The sequence below is a fragment of the Dasypus novemcinctus genome, chromosome 1 (assembly GCF_030445035.2).
Source record: "Dasypus novemcinctus isolate mDasNov1 chromosome 1, mDasNov1.1.hap2, whole genome shotgun sequence".
NCBI lineage: Eukaryota > Metazoa > Chordata > Mammalia > Cingulata > Dasypodidae > Dasypus > Dasypus novemcinctus.
This window is the reverse complement of record NC_080673.1, coordinates 205,900,149-205,921,326: the sequence shown is the minus strand read 5'-3', so window position 1 is coordinate 205,921,326 and position 21,178 is coordinate 205,900,149. Positions and strand designations below refer to the sequence as shown.

At 67.7% G+C, this 21,178-nt stretch overlaps 1 protein-coding gene across 5 annotated transcripts in view; it reads left to right on the top strand.

Annotated features, from left to right (window-relative positions):
* The window catches only part of RGS12 (regulator of G protein signaling 12), a 175,891-nt gene extending 156,261 nt beyond the window's left edge, over positions 1-19,630 (top strand). Inside the window, exons 5-18 of one of the 5 annotated variants that reach the window (XM_058301321.2) lie at positions 3,106-3,275; positions 3,513-3,605; positions 4,315-4,458; positions 5,028-5,207; positions 5,498-5,636; positions 7,075-7,151; positions 9,416-9,616; positions 9,748-9,821; positions 10,135-10,261; positions 11,870-11,966; positions 12,507-12,577; positions 12,886-13,039; positions 14,035-14,547; positions 19,260-19,630. In XM_058301321.2, coding sequence (XP_058157304.1) covers positions 3,106-3,275; positions 3,513-3,605; positions 4,315-4,458; positions 5,028-5,207; positions 5,498-5,636; positions 7,075-7,151; positions 9,416-9,616; positions 9,748-9,821; positions 10,135-10,261; positions 11,870-11,966; positions 12,507-12,577; positions 12,886-13,039; positions 14,035-14,547; positions 19,260-19,483 — 2,264 coding nt within the window. In that variant the 3' untranslated portion in view covers positions 19,484-19,630. Of the gene's footprint in view, positions 1-3,105; positions 3,276-3,512; positions 3,606-4,314; positions 4,459-5,027; positions 5,208-5,497; positions 5,637-7,074; positions 7,152-9,370; positions 9,617-9,747; positions 9,822-10,134; positions 10,262-11,869; positions 11,967-12,506; positions 12,578-12,885; positions 13,040-14,034; positions 15,521-19,259 lie in introns of those variants that run through there. The other 4 variants (XM_058301319.2, XM_058301327.1, XM_058301324.1 and 1 more) reach the window with 4 other exon arrangements.
* The last annotated feature ends 1,548 nt before the right edge of the window (positions 19,631-21,178 follow it).

Sequence of the window (21,178 nt, the reverse complement as noted above, 5' to 3'; positions counted from 1 at the left end):
ATAAACATAATCCAATATCTATTTTTGGAATTCATAACCAATATCAAACTGCTACAATCTTCTTGCTGGATTGAACCTTTTATCAATATATGATATCCTTCTTTGCCTTTTGTAATCTTTGCTGACTTAAACTTTATTTTGTCTGACAGTAATATGGCCACTCCAGCTCCCTTTTGCTTACTGTTTGCATGGAATATCTTTTTCCACCCTTTCACTTTCAGCCTCTTTGTTTCTTTGTTCCTAAAGTGTGTCTATTGTGGACAGCATAGGGTTGGATAATGCTTTTTCATCCAGTCTGCCAGTCTCTGCCTTTTAATAGGGTAGTTTAATCCATTGACATTTAAATTAATAACTGAGAAGAAAAAGTTTACATCTGCCATTTGGCTATTTGTTCTTGTATGTCTTGTATATTTTTTTATTTCTCAGTTACCCCATTAATGCCTTTTTATAAAATTGTGTTGCTTTTTTGTAGTGTACCAATTTGACTCCACTTCTTTCCTTTTGTCTGTGTTTTTATTTATTTTCTTAATTGTTACCTTTGTAATTGTAACGGACATCTTGAACTAGTAACCTAGTTCTACCAGTGCCAACCTATACAAGCTCTCCTGTGTATCTCTGTCCCTCCCCCTTTATATTGTTATTGTGATAGATGACATCTTTACACATTGTATGCTCATTAACATGGATTTTAAATGTGTTTTGCACATTTGCCTGATAAGCCAAATGGGGGGAAAAGCAGTTACACACCCAAAGAACAGTAATACCGAATTTATATTTACCTAAACCACCATTCTTTATTTCTTCGTATGGCTTCAAGTTACATCTAGTATTCTTTTATTTCAACCTGAAGGACTCCCTTTAGCATTTCCTGTAGGACAGGTCTTCTGGTAATGTGCTCTTTCGGCTTTTGTTTATCTGTAAATGAATTTCTCCGTTTGAAAAGATAATTTTGCCAGATACAGAAATCTCGGCTGATGTTTCTTTAAGGACTTTGAGCATGCTGTCCTATCTTTTGGCTTTCATGGTTTCTGATAAAAAATGGGCTGTTCATCTGACTGAGGAGCCCTTGTATGTGGCATGTTGCTTCCCTCTTGCTGCTTTCAAAAATCCTCTTTTTGTCTTTGAATTTTGAGGGTTTCATTCTGATGTGTTTTGTAGATCTCTTAGATTCTATACTGCTTGTAATGTGTTGAGATTCCTGGATGAGTATATTCATCTTTTCACCAGATTGGGTCAGTTTTTAGCCATTATTTCTTCAAATACTTTTCTTTTTTAAAAAAAAAACAAGATTTATTTATTTATTTCTCTCTCCTCCCCCCCACCCCGGTTTTCTGTTCTCTGTGTCTATTCGCTGCGTCTTGTTTCTTTGTCCGCTTCTGTTGCTGTCAGTGGCACAGGAATCTGTGTTTCTTTTTGTTGTGTCATCTTGCTGTGTCAGCTCCCAGTGTGTGCGGTGCCACTCCTGGGCAGGCTGCACTTTCTTTCACGCTGGGCAGCTCTCCTTAAGGGGCGCACTCCTTGTGCGTGGGGCTCCCCTATGTGGGGGACACCCCTGCATGGCCCAGCACTCCTTGCGCGCATCAGCACTGCACGTGGGCCAGCTCCACACGGGTCAAGGATGCCCGGGGTTTGAACTGTGGACCTCTCATGTGGTAGACGGACACCCTAACCACTGGGCCAAGTCCGCTTCCCTCTTCAAATACTTTCCCTGCCCCTTTTGCTCTCTCTCTTCCTTCTGGGCCTCCAGTGATGTGTGCTGGTAGCTTGATGGTGTCCCACAGGTCCATCAGGCTCCACTCATTTTTCTTCCTTTCTTTCTTTACTACCCTTCACACTGGATAAACTCAATTGTCTCGTCTTCATGTTCACTAATCTTTTCTTCTCCTTGTTTAAATCTGCTGCTGAATCTGATGAAGTTTTTTACTTCAATTACTGTATTTATAGCACCCAAATTTCTGTTTAGTTCCTTTTTATAATTTCCATATCTTAATTTTGTTCAGATGTCATTTCCTAATTTCCTTTAGTTCTCTGTATAAGGATTCCTATAGTGCATGAACATAAGACAGTTGATTTAAAGTCTGACTAATAGTTCCAATGTATGAGCTTCCTCAAGGACAGTTTCTGACAAATTCTATTTTTCTTGTAAATGTACCATACTTTCCCATTTCTTTGTGTGTTTTGTAAGTTTTTTGTTGAGAACTGGATATTCTGAGTGTTGTGGTGTTATGACCCTGGAGTTCTGGCTTCCCGCTCCTCCGGTATTGCTAGGGTTTTTATTGTGGCTGTTGAGAGCTGGATCCATCAAACTGGGACTTTTCCAAATGATTTTGTCCCACATGGAGACTGGAAAGAGAAGAGGGGAAAAGTCCTGCCTCCTTAGGCCTCTCTGCCCCTTCTCCCTGAGGGGGTGGGACTCTGGCTGCCCTCAGAGCGGCAGGGCTGCAGTAGCGGATCGAGGGCAGTGACCAGACCAGACCCTGGGGGTTAGAGCCCTGGGCCCTCATGGCCCCCAGGCTGCAGCAAGCCCCCCAGGAGCCGGGCTGCTGCCCACCGGGCTGCTGGGGCGAGGGGGCAGGGGCTGCTGCAGGAGGGGGGCTCGGCAGGGCTCTGCAGGGGGAGGGGGCTGCAGGGGGGACACTGCAGGGGGGAGGGGCCTGCCGGGGGAGGGAGCTGCAGGGGGGCACTGCAGAGGGGAGGGGCCTGCAGGGGGAGGGAGCTGCAGGGGGGGCACTGCAGGAGGGTGGGGGGCACGGCAGGAGGGTGGGGGCCCTGTAGGGAGGTGGGGGGCTGTTTGGAGGGCAGGAGCACTGCAGGAGGGTGGGGATGCTGCACGGGGGTGGGGGGCTGCAGGAGGGCTGTTAGGAGGGCAAGGGGCACTGCAGGAGGGCCGGGGGCTGCGGGGGGGGTGTGGGGCTGTGGTGAGGGCGCTGTGGGAGGGCGGCCCTTGCCATAGTCGCCGCAGTCTGGCGCCTCTTCCCCGGCCCGTCTGCGCTCCGCCAGACCCCAGGCTAAGTCACTGGTGCGCACAGTCCGGCGCGCCCCAGCGCATCTGTGGGCGCACGGGTGCTTCCCTGCATGGCAGCCCTGAGCGCATTGGTCCCGCAGAGCTGGACGGCGCGGAGCTCAAGGACGGCGCGAGCAGCACCAGCCTGAGCAGCAACGCCAGCCTGCCCAGCGTGCGCAGCTGCCGGCGCCTGCGCGAGCGGAGGGCCGCCAGCTGGGCCGTGTCCTTCGAGCGCCTACTGCAGGACCCCGTTGGCGTGCAGTACTTCTCGGTGAGCGCCGGAGCCCCGCCCCCGCCCCTGGCCCCCCACCCCGAGGTCCCACCACAGCAAGCTCGCCGGCCCCCGTGTGGCCCCCAACAGAGCTCGCTGGCCAGTCGGGATTAGAATGCCCCGTCCTGTAAAAAAAGAAAACACTGGGAGCTGACGGCGGTGGCGGTCCCTCCCAGCGGCCAGCGTCTCCCCTCTGGCCAAGGTTGTGTGAACGTTCATCGCTGGTGTTTCTCTTAGGATTTTCTAAGGAAGGAGTTCAGCGAAGAAAACATTTTATTCTGGCAGGCCTGTGAACACTTCAATCATGTCCCTGCACATGACAAAAAAGAGGTAAATTTCTTTGACCCTAGGAAGGGGAATTTACTAAAGAGCAGTGCAGTTGCATGCCAGGTGATTTTAGCAAAGGTACCATCTAGTACAGTGGGAAAAGTTCATTTTAAAATAGTTTCACGTGACTTTAAAACATCACTGCTCTTTCAGCACTTCCTTCACTTGTGTGGCATTTAGCTTTGTTCATAGCCGTCCGCTGGCAGCCAGCGCCTGTGTGGCCAGCGCTGCGTCGCCATAAGAGGGGCCGTGCTTTAAAGGGCATCTCAGAGAAAACCGTTAGAGGAGCAGCCCAGGAGCAGTGCTTTCACGGCCCGCCCTCACGGGGACCTCGGGCAGCTGGGTCAGGGTCCCCCCCCCCCCATCCATGAGCGAGGCGAGCGAGTCCCCGGGCGGGTGCCTCAGAGCCGCCGCCGCTGTGGCCCGCTGCACCCTCTCTCCAGGCAGCGCAGCCCACCCCCCCACCGCACCTGGGGTCGGAGGCCCACCGCACCTGCTGGGGAGACGCAGGGCCATCACCGCCCTGCGCGCCACGGCGGCACGACCGCCTGCGCCTCCGGAGCGCCTGACCCGGCCAGCGCAGGCGTTAGTGGTGGCCAGCCGCCTCAGTGCTGGCGCATGAGATGCAGGCGCCCGGCCCAGCGGGCACGGCAGGGCAGGGCAGGGCAGGGCGCCCGGGCCCGCGGTCAGCAGCCCCCGCGTCTCCCCGCAGCTTTCCTGCAGGGCCCGCGAGATCGTCAGCAGGTTTCTGGGCAGCAAAGCGGCCACGCCCGTCAACATCGACAGCCAGGCGCAGCTGGCGGACGACGTCCTCCACGCCCCCCACCCCGACATGTTCAAGGAGCACCAGCTGCAGGTGAGGGCCCGCGCTCGGCACGGGCGGCCGGCCTCCTGGGGCCTCGAGGATTCAGCAGGCCTGTGAAATGGGAAGTCCCCGACCACTGCAGGTTCGCTCAGAGGCCGCCAGCCCTGCACGCCCGCCTGGGTGCCCACGCCTGTACACGCGCACACGGATGCATTCGTGCGAGGTGCACGTGGATTTTTTAAAATTTCAGGACACAGCTCTGATGACCAAGGGCCTTGAGGTGGTGCTGGTCCGAGCACCTGCTCTGAGGCCCCTCTTCACCCGGCCAGAGCCGCTCCCGGGCTGAGTCGGGTGCAGGGCGCGGAGGACGAGGAGGGAGCGCGCGGCAGTTCTCCCCTCCAGGCTGCAGCGGCTCTCCAGTCCCCTGGGTGCTCGTGCGGGTCCTGGGTCTGGCTCTCTGCCGTGCTCAGGACGCGCCGCCTGAAAGCTGGCAGGCACGGGGGACAGTGACCAGACTCATGGAGACGCGGGGCGGCGCCGGGCGGGAGGGGCTGGAACGACGTCCTGGCCGAGCGGTCCCCCCAGCGACCTCAGAACTCCGCTGTGCTGCGTCCCCCCAGATTTTCAACCTGATGAAGTTCGACAGCTACACGCGCTTCCTGAAGTCGCCGCTCTACCAGGAATGTGTCCTGGCTGAGGTGGAGGGCCGCTCGCTGCCCGACGCGCAGCAGGTGCCCAGCAGCCCGGCCTCCAAGCACAGCGTCGGCTCCGACCACTCCAGCATCTCCACGCCCAAGAAGGTCCGCGCACGGCGCCGGGGCCCGGCCAGCCGCTCCCAGGAAGGGGCTTCGTGCCGGGGTGGTGGGCTCTCCCCTGGACCGCCCGGGGACGCTGAGGCCACACAGAGCCAGCCCGGCGCTGTGCCCGTGGGGGACCCAGCCGCTGCCTGTGTGGCGCCGAGCCGCTTGCCCGCTGTGGGAGCTGCGCAGTCCTGGGAGGGCTTTCGGGGCGCAGCTGGCGGGAACGTGCTGGCTTCCGGGCGGTGTTCTAGCAGCCTCAGGCTCTCCTCACCGTTCCCCGTTTCCTGCAGCTGAGTGGGAAGTCCAAGTCGGGCAGGTCCCTGAACGAGGAGCTGCGGGAGGAGGACGGCGAGAAGAGGCGGAAAGGGGCGCTCTTCTCCTGGTCGCGGCGGTCCCAGAAGAAGAAGGAGCACGGCGAACACGCCGATGGTCCGTGTGCCAGGCTGGCTGGGCGAGGGCGCCGGGGGGGCCGGGCCGGGAGGGCCTCAGAATCTTCTGGAAGGAGCGAGGGCGCCTTCCAGCCCCTCCACCCCGGCAGGCCGCGGCACCCGAGGACCTGAGCATCTGCTCTCTTCTCCCGCCTTTTTCTTTCTTGGTATAAAAATAATAGCTGCGTATCGTAGAGAACTTGGCAAGTGCAAGCAAAGGGAAAGGGAAAGGAGCACGTCGTGCGGTTTCTCTGTCCACTTAGCACCTTGCTTTCTCCCGCGCTGCTTCTGGGTGTGTGTTGTCATACGTGCGTCTCCTCCAGCGCTAGGAGAGCGTCATTCCATAGTTCTGTCATCTCGCACCCCCTCCGTTAGCGCCTCAGGCCACCGCCGCCCGCAGCGGAGGGCGAGTGCGTGCTGGAGGACGGGCGGGCCGGGGCGCGGACGCCGCGTGGAGGGCCGCGCCGGAGCAGCGCGCCTGGTCCCGGGGTGCAGACACACTTCCCGCCGGGCGAGGAAGAGGGAAGCGGCGTCGCGGCGGGTGCCAAGGAGCAGGAGCAGGCGGGCCGTGGCGGGACCCCCCTCCGTAGAGATGGTCGTGAAGGAAGGAGAAGGCTTAATTTTTCCAGGAATGAAGGTCCAGCCTGAGAGGCAGGGCCCGCGGCCCCGGCTGCGGTCAGGGGTGTGTCCATCAGCGCAAGGGCGGCACTCGAGGGCCAGGCTGTGGGTGCGCGGGGCTGCCGGCGCTAGGCCGCTAGGGGGCGGGGGTGCTGATGCCCCCACGCCGTCCCTTTGTGCGGAGCCCCCCCACTGGGCCCGCCGTCCGTGCCTCTGCAGGGGCCTCGGGGAAGGACTTGGGAAGCGCAGCTTCTCGCTCTGAAGCCCCGGGCCGCGGCACTGGGGAGCCCCCGCCTCGGCGACCTGCCCCCACCCCGCGCCCCTCAGCGCACCCCAGCGCCCCCCAGCAGCTGCAGCATTTGGAAGCGGGCCCTGTGTCGGGGAGTTTTAGTTTAGCATAAGGTCACCCGTAGTCCAGGTGGGCGCTCCGGGGAGACGCAGGCCGGGCGTGCTGGGCGGGGGCGAGGGCGAGCGGCATGGGTCCGCAGGGGCCCCTCCCTGGGGCGGCCCCACGTCGCGCCCTGCCCCGAGCGCCACCCCAGCCTCACGGGGCACCCGCCCCAGCTGGCAGCGGGCTTCAGAGCCAGGCCTGCCGCTCACCACGGGCGCAACCCCTGTGTCCCTCGGCGCCCGGGCCCGTGTTGGGAGGTGCGCTGGCCTTGCCGTGAGCGAGCTGGCGCCCGGGCGCCTGTGCCGTCCTGTACGTTGGGCCGTCCCCTGAGAGGGCTTGGGGACGTGACCGCCGGGGGTGCTGCGTGACGAGGCAGCGCAGCTGGAGGCTCTGGTCGCGTCTGAGCCCCTCGCTGTGTTTCTCCCTCAAGACGCCGCTGCCGCCAACGGAGGCCTGCGCCGCCGCGAGTCCCAGGGCTCGGCGTCCTCGGCGGGGAGCCTGGACCTGGTGAGTGGGGCCGGCGGCTTGCGTGGGGCTGGTGGGGAGAACCCAGGCCGGCAGACACCAGCCTCCTCTGACAGCGCGAGGCCCGCGGCGCGCACGCGTGCATCCACTCCCGGCATGGGCCGGCGCCTGCCCCACACCCGCCTTGGGCCGCCCTTTAGCCGGCGTGGGGGGGTGGGCCCTGAGGGCGCCTGCCGGCCACGGCCACGGCCACGGCCACGCCCTGCTGGGCGCAGCGCAAGCGCCCGAGCCTGGCTTGCCGGCTTCTTCTGCGCCACCGCGCAGCCTGCCAGGGAAGCCGGGTGAGGGCAGGCCGCGTGGGCAGCAGGGCAGGAGGAGGCATGTGCCCCCGTCACAGGGCTCTCGGACCGCGACTCTGAGGCAGGGGGCTACAGAAGTTCCTCGCCCAGGAGGGACGTGCCTCGGGCCCTCGGGGGGCTTCTGTTGACGGCAGCGGCAGTGTGGAGGGGAGGCAGGCCCGGAGAAGTGGCCGCCAGGGGAAGGGGAGGCGTTGGGAGAAGGGGAGGGCGTGGGGTGGACACGGCCACCCAGAGGGGGCGCGTTGGCCCTGGTGCAGCTCGGCTTCCTCCCTGGCCTGGGGCTGGGCTGCCCGAGGACCGAGGGCCTGGCTTGACTCAAGCGCGGCTGCTTTCCGCGCCCGTCACAGGCACCGCGTGCAGAGCCAGGCCCTGGCGCCCACCAGGCTGGCTCCCCAGCCCGCGCCAGCCCCAGCCCCGGGCTCCCGAGATGGCGGGAGAGACAGTGGAACGCCTGAGGGGGCCCTTCAGGTTCTAAAAATAAGCCTTTCGTTAAATGCCGCTGGCCTGCGTTCAAGTCTTCTTGTTCTTCAGTTAACATTTTTGGAGCTCCCACCAAGAGCCACCAAACCGTGCTGGGCCCGGTGCCTTCTCTGTCTCACCACCTGGCGCCCGCTAGCACACGCTGGCGCTTGTGTGCCCGCCCCAGCCCAGGGCGTCCAGCCCGGGGCCGCGCTGAGCCCTGCGGCTTGTCTCCCTCCTGCGGCTCGTCTCCCCGCGCCCCACCCCCCGCCCTGTGGCTCATCTCCCCCTCACCCTGCGCTCGTCTCCCCCCCTCCCCGCCCTGCAGCTCGTCTCCCCCCCCCGCCCTGTGGCTTGTCTCCCCCTCACCCTGCAGCTCGTCTCCCCCCCCCGCCCTGCGGCTTGTCTCCCCCTGCCCCGCGGCTCGTCTCCCTCCCCCTGTGGCTCATCTCCCCCTTGCCCTGCTAATTTGGTTCTGGCTCTGGTTCTGGCCCTGGGTTCCAGTCTGGTAAAGGGGACGGTCTGCTGTGGTCACCTGCGGGGCACTCTGGGGACAGCCGTCTCCGCGGTGGCCTCCTGGTCGTCTGAGGTGGTCAGGAGCCCTGTGGGCACTGGGCATTGTCTGCTCGTGGGTTAAACCGCTGGCACCTAAAGCTGTAGGACTGCGCAGGCACGACCTGCTGGCGGTGGCGGCCCCGCGCCTTGGCGGTGAGGAGCTCGAGGCTGCGCGTCAGCTGCTGGCCCTGTGGTGCCCGGCAGGTTGGCAAGGGGCCACCTGGCGCAGAGAGCTCCCTCACCCACCTGACCCTCGGCAGCTGGCTGGGCCACGGGGCCGTGGGGCTCCCCCTGCCGTGTCCAAGATCCCGTCCCAGGGAGCAGAGGCCTCTGGGGGCCTGGCTTGCCCCGTCCTCCGCTCTCCGCCACTTCTGTCCCCCTGCACTGGCCAGAGGAGGTGCACGGAGCGGGCGGCGCGTGGGGAGGGGCGAGGGGAGGGGCCGTGTGTGGGGCAGGGCCCGGCATGGGGCAGGTTTCCACGTGGGGAGGGGCAGAGTGTGGGAAGGGGCTAGGTGTGGGGAGGGGAGGTGCATGGGGCACGGTGGGGGGCGGGGCCGTGTGTGGGGCGGGGCCGTGTGTGGGGCAGGGCCGGGCATGGGGCGGGTCTCCACGTGGGGAGGGGCGATGCTTGGGGCAGGCCAGGTGTGGGGAGGGGCTGGGCAAGGGGAGGGGCCGTGCTGTGCGTGCCGCGCGGCTGGGTGGGGGCAGGTCTCCACGTGGGAAGGGGCGGGTCTCCACATGGGAAGGGGCGGTGCATGGGGCGGGCTGGGTGTGGGGAGGGGTCGTGCGTGGGGAGGGGCCGCCTCTTCCTGGGAGGGGCACGGGTAAGGGACGGCGGGCCAGCACCCCCCACGGCTCCCGAGTGATGACAGTTCCTCTGTCCGGCAGATAGCGCGTGCTCGCTCAGCGCGCTGCCTGTCCTCCTGTCCGCAGCCGGAGGCGCGCCCGAGCCCGGCGCCCGACAAGGAGAAGGAGAAGGCGTCCCGGCACTGCCGCGTGCACCTGCCCGACGGCACGTCGTGCGCGGTGGCGGTGAGGGCGGGCTGCTCGGTCAAGGACATGCTGGCCGGGCTGTGCGAGCGCCTTGGCGTCAGCGGGGCCGCCGTGGACCTCTTCCTGGTGGGCGGGGACAAGGTGCGCAGCGCCCCAGCTCAGCTCCCCTGCGGCCACGGGCGGGACGCGGGCGTGGGTTGAGCTCCAGGGAGCCCCGGGGGGCGGGGGGGGCACAGCCCCCCGCTGACCACCAGCAACCCCCCCCTCCCCAGCCCCTAGTGCTGCACCAGGACAGCAGCATCTTGGAGTCGCGGGACCTGCGCCTGGAGAAGCGCACCCTGTTTCGGTAAGAGGTGGCGCTGCCTGCGGAGGTTCCCTGCCGGGTGCTCTGCTGCTGGGCGGCCTTGGGCCTCCGGGCCGTGCGTGTCTCTTCTGCTTTCGCCAAGCAGCCGCCGACCCACGAGCGGGCAGCAGGGGAAGATGCGAGGCCCCAAAAGCCGGGCCTTGGGGCGGTGGGGCGGGCAGCCCCCGCCGCCGCCCGCCCCAGGGAGCTGCTCCTGGCAAGAAGGGGGTGCAGCTCTGCGGCGGCCGCAGAGGGCGCCCTGGCTGGCTGGAGGCTCAGCGGGCGTCGCGTGTCTCCCCCTGCCCCCCCCGACCAGGCTGGACCTCGTTCCCATCAACCGGTCAGTGGGACTGAAGGCCAAGCCCACCAAGCCCGTCACAGAGGTCCTGCGGCCGGTGGTGGCCAAGTACGGGCTGAACCTGAGCAACTTGGCCGTGCGGGTGGTGAGTAGCCGCCCGGGCCGGCGCGGCCGAGGGCCCGCTGGACGCCGCCTGCCTTTCCCGCGCCGTGTCTGCTGTCCACCGGCAAGGCTGCGGCGCTCCCCAGAGCCCACGCGGGGCGGCGCGCCTCGGCCTGCCTCGGGCTGCCTCGGGCTTTCGTGGTCGTGGTTTGCTTCCATCTCGGTCGTTCCCAAGAAGGTGTCGGGTTTACGTTTGAGATGAGGTGCAGGGCGGCAAAAGCCTCACCCAGCGAGCCGGAGCGCAGCTCCCCGCCTTCGTGCTCGTGCCCGGGGGCAGGCGGGGCACAGCCCTGGCCGCTGGCCTCCGTCTTCGCCACCCGTCAGAGATGAGCGCATCTGTTCAGCTTCCCGGCCGGGCAGCTCAGCGCGTGGGGCGGCCTAAGGCACTGCGTGGGGCAGCACGAGCAGGCGAGTGGGACCGGGGCCGCGCCTGGTCCCTGGACCACACAGCCCCGAGGAACGATGGAGGGTCCCCGTGGGCCTGGAGGCGTGGTGGTGTAAGGCGTCAGTGGCACAGCATCCGGGACAGCTCGGGGTCCACTGCCGGCCTTTGTTGGTCTTTCTTTGTAAACTCTTACCAGAGCCCTGGTTTTAGTTTCCTTTGGAACGGGCTGGAACGTGGGCGAGAGGAAGGCGGTGTCTATGGAGGGACCGCTTCTTGGCACAGAGACCGTGCCAGCCTGACCCTGCCCTGGCCCCGCAGGTCTAGAGACTGGCCTCTGTCCTCGCTGTGTAGAGACCCTGGGCCTCAGTGTCCCCGCCTGTAAAGTGGGCTGGTTGTGGAAGCGTGCTTGGGGCCTTGCTGGGGGCTTCCACTGTCTCCCACTGTCCACGGGCTACATGGGGGTCTGTGCCCCTTCCCAGCGAGCTGGAGCTTCCTCTCTGGGGTGCAGGCGAGCTGGCAAAGGTGCGGGCAGAGGCCAGAGGCTGCGTCTTGAACGTGGTGCGTGGCTGCGGGGTGGCTCCTGCGGGGTGGGCTGCCGGGACCTGCCTTTGCCCTCCCGGCCTCAGGATCTGGGGGTCTGCCGAGCCGGGGCTCCCTCAGTCAGTCCACTGCCCTCTGGGCTGGGGTCCCAGCCCTGGCGTGGCGCTCTAGTTCTGCACTGCGGCCTCCGTGGAGGTCTCGGGCCTCCGGGGCCTGCTCCTGGGGTGGTCTGCCCTTGCTCCTTTGTTCAGAACATGAGCGCGCTGGGCATTCGTCGCTGACCCTGTAGCGGCTATGAGGGCCAGCGCAGCGGTCTGTGTCCCGCTAGCAGCCGCCATGGGGTCTCGGCAGCGCTGAGACCTCCCTGCCCCCTGGAGCTGAGAGTCAGCAGTTTGCGCACGTTTCAGCGGCGCACGTGTGGCCCGGGGTGTTCTCCTTCCAGGCCCAGGGGCTGAGGCCCCCTGCCGGGGCTGTCGCCCGGCCACCCACGGGTGGAGGCAGCACCGCCCTCAGCGGCCACGCCGGACAGGCCTGCAGCGCAGAGCGCGCCTCAGCCACTCGCACACCCGCTAGGGGATGGCGGGAGCCTGGGGTGGGCCTGCCCCCAGTGGCCGGCGCAGGTGTGTGGGACGCTCGCTGGGTCACTGAAGCCACCTCTGGCCTTAGAGCGGGGAGAAGGAGCTCCTGGACCTGGGCGCCCCCATCGCGAGTCTGGACGGACAGCGGGTCGTCTTGGAGGAGAGGGGCTCCCCCAAGGGAAGAGGTGAGTGGGGCCCCTGCTCCGCCCAGCCCAGCACGCCTCCCAGGGCTGGGCGGCGCTTGCCTCGGGCTCACCTGGTGCAGGTGAGTCTCCCGGGAAGGCTGCAGGTGGGCGTGGCAGCGTGTGCTCAGAGCCGCTGTCCCCTCCGTGCCGGGGAAGGGGCCTGGAGCCCGCTGTGCCTGGCAGGAGGCGCGCTTGGGCTGGACCCGAGGCCAGGCTGTTCGCGAGCGCGCGGGGCCAGCAGCCACCCCTGTCTCTAGCTCCCGGGCCGGCGGCCCGTGCTGCGAGCTTTCCCTCCTGGGCTCCTCCTTGCAGCCCCCCAGAGCGCCCTCCATGCGCCGCCCCTGCAGGTGGAACCCCACTTGCCCCCGTGGCGGGAAGCGGACGCGTTCTGTGCCGGCACGCGGGTCCAGCCCAGGGCTCACTGCACTGGCTCCCTGGAGCTCTGCTCTGTCAGCTCCCACCTGGCCGCGCGGGGACGCTGGGGCGGCACTGTGGCCGCTGTCGTCACTGAGCGCGTCCTGTTTTGTTCATTGTCCACAGAGAAGCAGAAAGGTGCAAACGTCAAACAGAGCGTGGCCGTCAAGTCCGCCTCCAGAGACCGCGCGGCCACGGTAATTCTCCCCACCCCTCGCCTGCGTGCCCCGGCCCCCGCGGGTGCGGCCAAGGGCGGCCCTTGGGCTCCTGCGGGGTCTTTCTCCCCAGCAAAGACGGCCCGCAGCAGCCAGCCCCGCTCCTGGGTGGGAGGCCGAGCCCTCGTGCTGCGTGCCTGTAGGTTGACCGTTGCACTGGCTCTTCCTGCGATGCCTGTAAACTGAGTCGCAGATCTGTACCTCGGGTTCCTTTTCACCGAGTGACGGTTAATTGTGTGTTGTCGTGTGCCTGAACTGCCAGTAGAACTTTGACTTTCCTTCTGATGCAGGGAGAGGAAAGAACACTAGGCAAGTCTAATTCTATTAAAATAAAAGGAGAAAATGGAAAAAATGCTAGGGAGCCCCGGCTTTCAAAGAGAGAAGAATCTATTGCAAAGATGGGGAAAAAAAAATATCAGAAAATTAATTTGGACGAAGCAGAGGGTACGTGCACTTTTTAAAACTTCCACGGTTCTTAGTAAATGCGGTATCCGCTCTGAGCACGGTCATTGACACTCACCCTGCCGTCCCCACCCCCCGAGGGGCCTCGCGCCCGGCCCCTGCCTGGGCTCCTGCGCAGTGCGGGCGTGGTCCCGCGGACCTGGGGCCAGTGTGGGGAGGTGGAGGCCCGGCCGGCCAACCCTCGTCGCCCCAAGTCCCTGGTGAGGAGGCCAAGGTTGGAGGGGGCGGCCCCGGCGGCGACTCCAGGAGGGCCCGAGGAGGGCTGCACCCCAGGACAGGTGTGAGTGTGCCGGGCCCACCGCGGCAGGTGGGGGCCTCCTGCCAGAGCCGCCGCCTCCCCCGGAGCATCTAACAGAGATCCCCAAGTCAGCGGGTGCCCCGGCCGAGCCTCAGCCCCGGCCACTCTGGCGCCTGCCCTCAGGGTCCAGCTGGGGGATGGCACCTCGGCCTGGCCGCCGCCGCAAGGGGCCGGCCGCACCCCCAGAAGCCTGCGGGGGCCTTCTGGGAACCCTTAAAGTGCGAGATTTGGAGGCTCCCAATGATTTTGTAAAATCTGCAGTTTTTAATTTAAACGCTGGGGGCAGCGGTTCAGTGCGTCCCCTATGAACGGCGGGCTCGGGGTGCCAGTGGAAGTGACAGCGCAGAGTGGGGAAGGGGAGCCCGGAGACCCAGGGAGGCGGGCGCGGCCGCAGGCGGGCGGGCTTCGGGGCTCCGTGGGGCGGCCGCCGGGGCCCTCTGCACAGAGGCGGGGGCGTGGGGCCATCCTGCACGTGCCCCGTCCCCGGGGCCCCCGCGGCCCTGCCCCTGGCACTGCGGGGGAGCAGCGCTGTCCCAGGAGCCCGCAGCCGGGGACGTCACAGAGCGCTGCTCTCAGGGAGGTTAGCCCCGTGGCCCGCACCCCGCGCCAGCCGCTCCGGGCGGGGCCGCCCCGAGCCCGCGCCGAGGCTGAGCCGGTCCCCGTGCCTTCTCTCTGCTAGAGTTCTTCGAGCTCATTTCCAAAGCCCAGAGCAGCAGAGCCGACGACCAGCGGGGGCTGCTGAGGAAGGAGGACCTCGTGCTGCCCGAGTTCCTCCGCCTCCCCCCCAGCGCAGCGGGGCTCGCGCAGGGCAGCAGCCAGGAGAGAGCCCCCCGGCCCCCCGAGAGGTGGCCGTCGACCCAGGACTCCGCCGAGGGCCCCATGTCCAGCCCCAGCTCGGCCGACAGCCAGCCCAGCACCACCACCCCCAGCCCGCCCGGGCCCAGCCCCCCGGGGGGGCCCCAGGAAGGCGCCGCGCAGCTGCAGAAGCGGCAGTCGTGGGATGCCGAGGCCGAGGGCGTCGAGACGGTGGGGGACGGGCCCGTGGCCGACCTGACCCTCGTGGGGGAGGGGGACATCAGCAGCCCCAACAGCACCCTGCTGCCGTCGCCCCCCGGCCCGCGGGCCGAAGCCCACCGCCCGCCCGCAGCCCCGCTGCCGGACGCACAGGACACGCCGGGACCCCCGCGAGCAGGTACCTGCAGGTTTTGAGCCCGGCACCTCCCAGCTGTCTCTGCTCCTTTCTCCCCTCTGTGCCGTCACCCGGTTTTCAATAAAAAGCAGACGCAGCTCCGGTAAGTTACCCTGAGCTCCTCGCGCCCGGCACGGGCGTCTCGGCGGGACGTGCTCGGCGCCGGCTCCTTCGGTGGCAGCGTCTTCTGCCCTTTCTGAGGACAAGGAAGCAACTGGCCGCCGAGGCCCGGGGGCGAGGGCGGTGGGCGGCGCTCTGGAGCGCTGCTCCGGCCGGGCCTGCGCTGGGGCCGCCTGGGGAGGCTGAAGGCAAACGTGTCGCCTCCGGAAGCCAGTGCTGGCGCGTTGGGGGCCCCGGCTGAGGCAGAGGCACCGGAAGCGCTTCCCTCCAGTGACCCCGGGAAGCCCCCGCGGTTTACCGTGGAAGGCGCGAGCCTGTGCGCACGCCTGGGTGGCAGCCCCTCTGCGGAAGGGCCCGTGCTTTGGGTCGTGGCCCCGTGGCGGATGCTAGGGAGTGAGCAAGAGGCCGGCGCGTCCCACCTGGAGCATGGCGTGTGGGGCGTGGGGCACGGGCTCATCCCCGAGACTCGCCTGGACATGGAGCGAGGCTCGTGGCCCCGTGGCTTGGCGTGTCCACGGGCAGCCGTGGCCGGCTACCTCCTGTTCACTCTCCTGGTGCTGCGTGGTGCCCTTGGCCACCTCTGCCTGCCCCCTGCCCCACGCCCTGCCCCACGCCCCACGCCCTGCCCCACGCCCCACGCCCTGCCCCTCTCCTCCCAGAGCCGGGGGCTCTCCGGGCACGCGGCTGTGCACACACCTGGGCGCTGCCTGGGAACCCTGACTGCGCGGCCCCGACTGCCGTGGACCCCGCCGTGCCCGCCCCTGCCCGTGCCCCCTGCCTGCCTCTGCCCTGTAGCCACCTGCACGCGGTCTGTACCTGTGCCTGTTCTGTTCTAGAATAAACCCTTGATCTCATCTCTGCACTTGCCTAAACTCTCTCCTTTCTCTTTGAAAAACCTGTTTCTACTTCTGGAAACTGTCTCTTTCTCTTAACCCAGGAAAGACGTGGCATGTTTAGGGAGTTAGAGGGAATGTTATGGAATGCGCTGAATGCAATCTGCCCTCCAGTCCATGGCCGTCCTTCAGCCCTTGGGGTCACCTGCACCTGGCGTGGTGGTGTGGGCAGCAGCAGATCCCCAGGGGCTGTCAGGAGGCTGAGCCCTCGGCTGGCGGGGACCTGGCGCCCGGCTCCGTGCTCACGGCCTCCCCGTCCATGGGCGCCCCGGCCCACCGCCCCGGCTTCCTGGCTCTTCCTCGGGGACACCTCGGGGTGGGGGATGCGGGCAGGCAGGGCTGGTGCTTCCTGTCTGACCTTCCAGGCCACGCAGGCTGGGGTGGCCGCCCCGAGGGTCGGGCCTGCAGAGGGGCCCTCCCCTGGCTGGGGGCAAGGCCAGGCCCTGTGGCCCTCCTGGGCATCCATGGCAGAGCCCCCTGCCCAGCCCCCACTCGAGGGCCCTGGGGGTTGCAGCCTCACAGGAGGACCCTCGAGGGCCCAGGAAGACACCGGGGGAGCGGTCCCGAGATGCAGGTGCAGGCGCGCCCTGCCCGGAGCTGGCTCTGCTGCCATGGCCCCTCCAGGGGCTCGTTCCCCGCTCGTGAAACCCGGGCCCAGGTTTCCTGCCAGAGGCACCGCCGCCCATCTTGGGGTTCACCAGGCAGCCCGCAAGGGGAGGGGCCCAGCAGCAGCATCTGCCCCGTGCCAGGCTCTGCAAGGACAAGGCCTCCTGGCATGGCTGGCCGGCCGGGGGCCGAGCCGCTCCCCACAGCATCCGCGACGCTCAGCCCAGGGCTCTGCCTGTCACCCCCACTGGCCTTTCGCCCAAGACCCTCCCCTGTCACCATCTCCCTGGATGTCTGCACCCCCTCTGCACATGGAGCACCCCCTGCAGCACCCCACCTTCCCCCGCAGGTGCCCAGCCCTCGCCCCGCGGCTCAGACCTCCCGGGACTTGCTCCAGGTTCCCTGGTGGCCCCCCAGTGCTCGCCTTGGGGCCTCCCCACCCAGAAGCCCCCCCAGGACCCCCGGGCACACCCCTGGGCCTCCCCACAGCGGGCGGTGACTCTTCCTCTGCCTGGCCCTGCACACCAGCCTGTCCTCCAGCTGGCGGTCCAAGAGGGACCACCGAACCGGCCCCTCGGTGCCCCCTCACTTCGCCCCCCCCGCTGTAAGTGGGGCACCCTGGGGGTGACAAGGAGCTTCCCCGAGGGTCGCGGGTCGCTTCGCTGCCCCGCCAGGCAGGCCGCCCCCAGCTGCACCGACCGCCAGCGCGGGGCGGAGCCCACGGCGAGGGGCGTGGAGGACAGCGGGACCCCCCGGGGCGGGGGGGCGGGGCAGCTGGCGCACCGTGGGGGTCTTCACCGCCATCGCCTTCCGCCGGCCCTGGTGTCCCAGGTGGGGTGGCGAGGGTGACTCAGAGGGCCTGTGGCCAGCGCCAGGCAGCGTCCAGGATGGACAGACTGCCGGGGGAAGGCCGGGGCCGGCGAGGGCCCCCGCGGCTCCAGGTGGGGGGAGGCGAGGGGCCTCGGAAGGGCCGGTGGGCGCCGAGGGCAGGGGCCCGAGGGGGGCAGGGCGGGCTGTGGTCGGGGAGGGGAGGGTGGTGGGCTGGCCTGGGGGCTGGAGATGCCGCGGGGCTGGGGCCGGGCATGACCCATGGCTCCCGCGCACAGGGGGAGCGCCGCTAGGAGCTGGCTTAGCGGGGGGCGTGGGCGGCCCAGGAGCCCCCGCCACTGTCTGGGAGGCAGGAAGCCGCTCCCCGGAGCCCGGCCTGGAGCCCCCGCCCACGGCTGAGTCACGCCAGCGCCACTAAGAAAGCGAGCCTGGGCCCAGCGTGCGCCGCCCCTCCTGTGACAAGCGCGGCCCTGCCGGCATGGGGGCCGCCCTGCCCCTAACAGCACCCCACCCCGAGCGGCCGAGCGGCCCGGGCCCCCTGGGAGCAACTGCGGCCACAGCCCGCCCCCCAGCAGGCCCCACCATGGAGAGCAGGCCCAAGGCTGCGGGGTGGCCGGCCCCAGCTCCCCGCAGCTCCAAGCGGGAAGGCAGCCTGGGGACGCGGACCCCCGCAGCTCTCCATGGCTGAGCCCAAGGTGATGATGGCCACGCCCGTGCCCCCCGGGGCCTGCAGCCTGGGGTGGCCCCACGGGGTGGGGGGCGGGGAGGGCGGCCCCCAGAGGGCCCCGGGGACTCAGCTGAGCTACCGCTGCACTGACCCGAGAAGCTGCTGCCCGTCCCTGCTCCACGCAGCCCTGGCTGGGGGCGGGGGGGCAGGGCGTCTAGGGCGGCCCCTGGAAAGCACCTGGAACCCGCCCCGGTGCCCGTGGGGCTGCCCCGGCGGCTCGCCCCCACCCTTGCCTGCACCCCTGTGTGCCCCCAGCCCCTGTCCCCTGTCCCCTGGAACGCGAAGGACGCGGGGCGGGCTGGGCGGAGGCTCCTCCGCGTCGGACTCTGGGTGACCTGCGCCTCAGGGGTGGGCGCACCTGGGGGCTGGGGTGGAGGCCCCTTGCCAGCCGCCCCCCCCCCCCCGGGGGTAAGGACGGCTCGGGGCACGCCTCCAGGGAGGGTGCTGACGACGCCCGGAGACCTGCCGCTGTGGGTGTGGGAGGCAGGGCCCAGAGCGGCGGGGGTGCCTGGGGGCATGGGTGGCAGGGGCAGCACAGGCTCCCTCTGCCAAGGGCCCCCTGCCACAGCTGGGGAAACTGAGGCCCAGGGAGGGCCGGCCTGGAGCAGGATCCCTGTCCCCAGGGTGCCTTGGGGCCCTCTCTCCAGGCTCCCTGAGGCAGGATGTCCCCCGTTCTCCAACCACAGCTCTCCGAGGGCAGTGCAGCCACCCACTCCCCAAGAGGGGAAGGGGCTGGTGCAGGGTCCCCCACCGAGCGCACAAGTGGGCGGCCCTCCACAGGGACACGCCCGGCTGGGGCTGGCCCTGAGCCCTGCCGCACCCCCCACGAGCCCACCTGTGCTGGCCCCTGTCCCCGAGGGTCCCCAGTCCCCCAGCTGGACCCCCAAGTCACGCTGGCCTAGGCAAGCAGCCTCCCAAGAGGCCTGGCCCTCCCACGGCCTAGAAGCTTCCAGACAGGTTGGGGATGGCCCAGGAACGACGGGAAAGGAGGGTCCTGGAGCCAAACGTGCTCTGAGCCGCCTGGAGTGGGTGCTGGGACTGGGGGGCAGGGGCGGGCTTAGGCCAGGGAGGGGTGCAGGCAACCTAGCCCCAAGCCCAGCCCTAGCACCCACCCACACCCTGTGTGGCCGCTCCCGCCCCTCCTCCCACTTGCCCCTGGACAAGCCCTTCCCAAGGCCCCGATTCCCCCCAGTCTCCCCTCAGCCCCCCTTCACCCCTGCCCCCGGCCTCGCCCATAGCCCCTCCCCTCCCTGCCTGTTCCCCCCACTCATCCCCGCCTCCCCCCAGTCGGCTCTGCCTGGAGGAGGGTCAGCTCTGCACGGCCAGGTGTGCCGGTGGGGCCGCAGGGTGTTGGGGTGTCCACCGAGGACTCCACGACACGGCCCTCCCCTGCGGCTCGCAGGCCGGTGTCCGCAGACGGGGCTCCGCCAGCCCCACCTGCTCACACACCTGTCCTGGGCGCCCCCCCACTTGGGTGTCTCTGGGCGTCAAGCCCCTCCCGCATCTGTGGCGGGCAAGTGACCCTGCTCTCTCCTGTGCAGGCGGCGGGGCCCGTGGCCACCAAGGCCTCCGGTCAGCAGGGTCATCGACGTGGACCACGTCGTGGGCTCAATGCCCCAGCTGGACGGCGGTGCCCCGGGAACGCGGGCGGGCCGGGGGCGGTCGCCGGCGCGCACGCCCCCCCACCGCCGGTGGCCCCGGCCGCTCCCCCCGCGCCCGGCGAGCCCCCCCAAGGCCGGACGGCACCTACACCACCTTCGTCTGAGCCACCTGCCTGCCCCCAGCTGGCGCCCCCTCGCCCCGCAGCACGGCCGCCGCCCCCCTCGGACGAGTGCGCGGAGCCCCGGGGGCCGCGAGGGGCCACCGAGTCTGACGAGCATGCGGAGTTCCAGCAGGAGCGGCCGAGGGGACTGTCACACCGGGAGGGGACGGAGGACACAGCCCGGGAGGCTCCCCAGGGCTTCCGGGACCCGTGCCTCAATAAAAGCCTTTCGAGGACCCCCTGCGTCAGCCTCACGCTGGGAGCTGGGCACCTGCCCCCAGGGGCGGTTCCCGGGAGGTGGGGGCCCAGGTGGAGGGCCGCTGGGGATGAGCTTGTGGGGGGGCTTGGCTCAGGGCTGAGGGTAGAACCCCCTCCTGCCCCCACCGGGGCTCCTCGTCTGTGGGCAAGGTGCCGCCTCCGCGCTGGGCACTCGCTGCACGCAGGTCAACACGGGGGCTCTGGGGCGGCCGGGGCCTCTCGCCGGCACAGGGGCCCCGGGCTCGGGGGTGACAGTCTGGGCTGACCCTGCCTGGAGGTCTGGGGACGGGTGTCGGCAGCGGGAGGGCACGTGCAGGCCCTGGGGCGGAGCGGGGTCCACCCCCGCGCGGCTCGCACCTCGGTGGGGTGGCTCGGGGCGGCTCGAGCAGCCGAGGGCGAGGGGTCCCTCACGCACCCCTCCGGAGTCAGCCGGGGCCAGCAGGCTCGTGGCCAGGCGGGGGGTCAGGGTCAGGCGGCCTCTGGGCCGGACCCTGCAGAGCGTGAGGACTTGGGGGCGCCCGAGCCCCCGCCCCCAGCACAGGGCCTCTTCAGGGGAGCCCGCGCCCACCCTGAGAGTGGAGGGGCCAGGGTGCAGGGGTACTTTGGAGAGAGGTGCCTCAGAGTGGGGGCGGGGCTTCCTCCGGGGCGGGGGGCGTTGGAAGCCGGGGGTCTGCCGGGACCTGGGGTCATGGGGCAGGCGGCAGGGATTGTTCACAAGAGTTCCAAGCGTGTCAGACTACACACGGGCCACACGGGACGGCGAGCGGGCGTCGTGAGGGGTCTCCTGGGGGCCGGGGGCCGGCGCGGGGCAGGAAGGTGGCCTCCGCCCAGCAGGAGCCCTGAGACCCCGTGGGGCCCCCAGCCCCTTCTCAGAAACGGTGGGAGCCAGGCGGGGGGAGTGGGGAGGGGGCCTGGTGAGGGACCCCACCTGGAAGGATGAGTGCTCCACTGCGGTCGCACCCTCTGGGCTCGGAGACTGACCCAGCCTTGGGGCAAGAGGTGGTGCTGGGGGCTGGGGGCGAAGGGCCCCCGAGTGGAGCCAGCCTGGGACCCGGCTTCCAGGTGTCACGGCCCAGACGAGGGGAACCCCACCCCAAGGGGGCCCAGAGCGCAGGGCAGGGCCGCTGGGGGCCTTCTGGATGCTTCCCCGCAGAGGCCGGGGAGCACCCGAGCGCGCAGGGCCTGGGGCGGGCTGGGGGCGCGGGGGCCCACTCAGTCTGCACGGCCCGAGTTGGTGGTCTGGGGGGCGTCTTGGCAAGGTGGCCTCAGAGCCTGCTGGTCCCCAAGCCCCAGGCCAGGCCAGCAGGGCGCCCCCCTCCCCCCCTGCTGAGGGGCTGCAGAGGGAATTCCAGGGCTGGGGAGGGCCTCCCGGCAGGGGGTCCGAGCTGGGTCCAGGTGAGGGAGGAGGGGTGGGGCGGGTGGTCCTGGGTAGAGGGCACA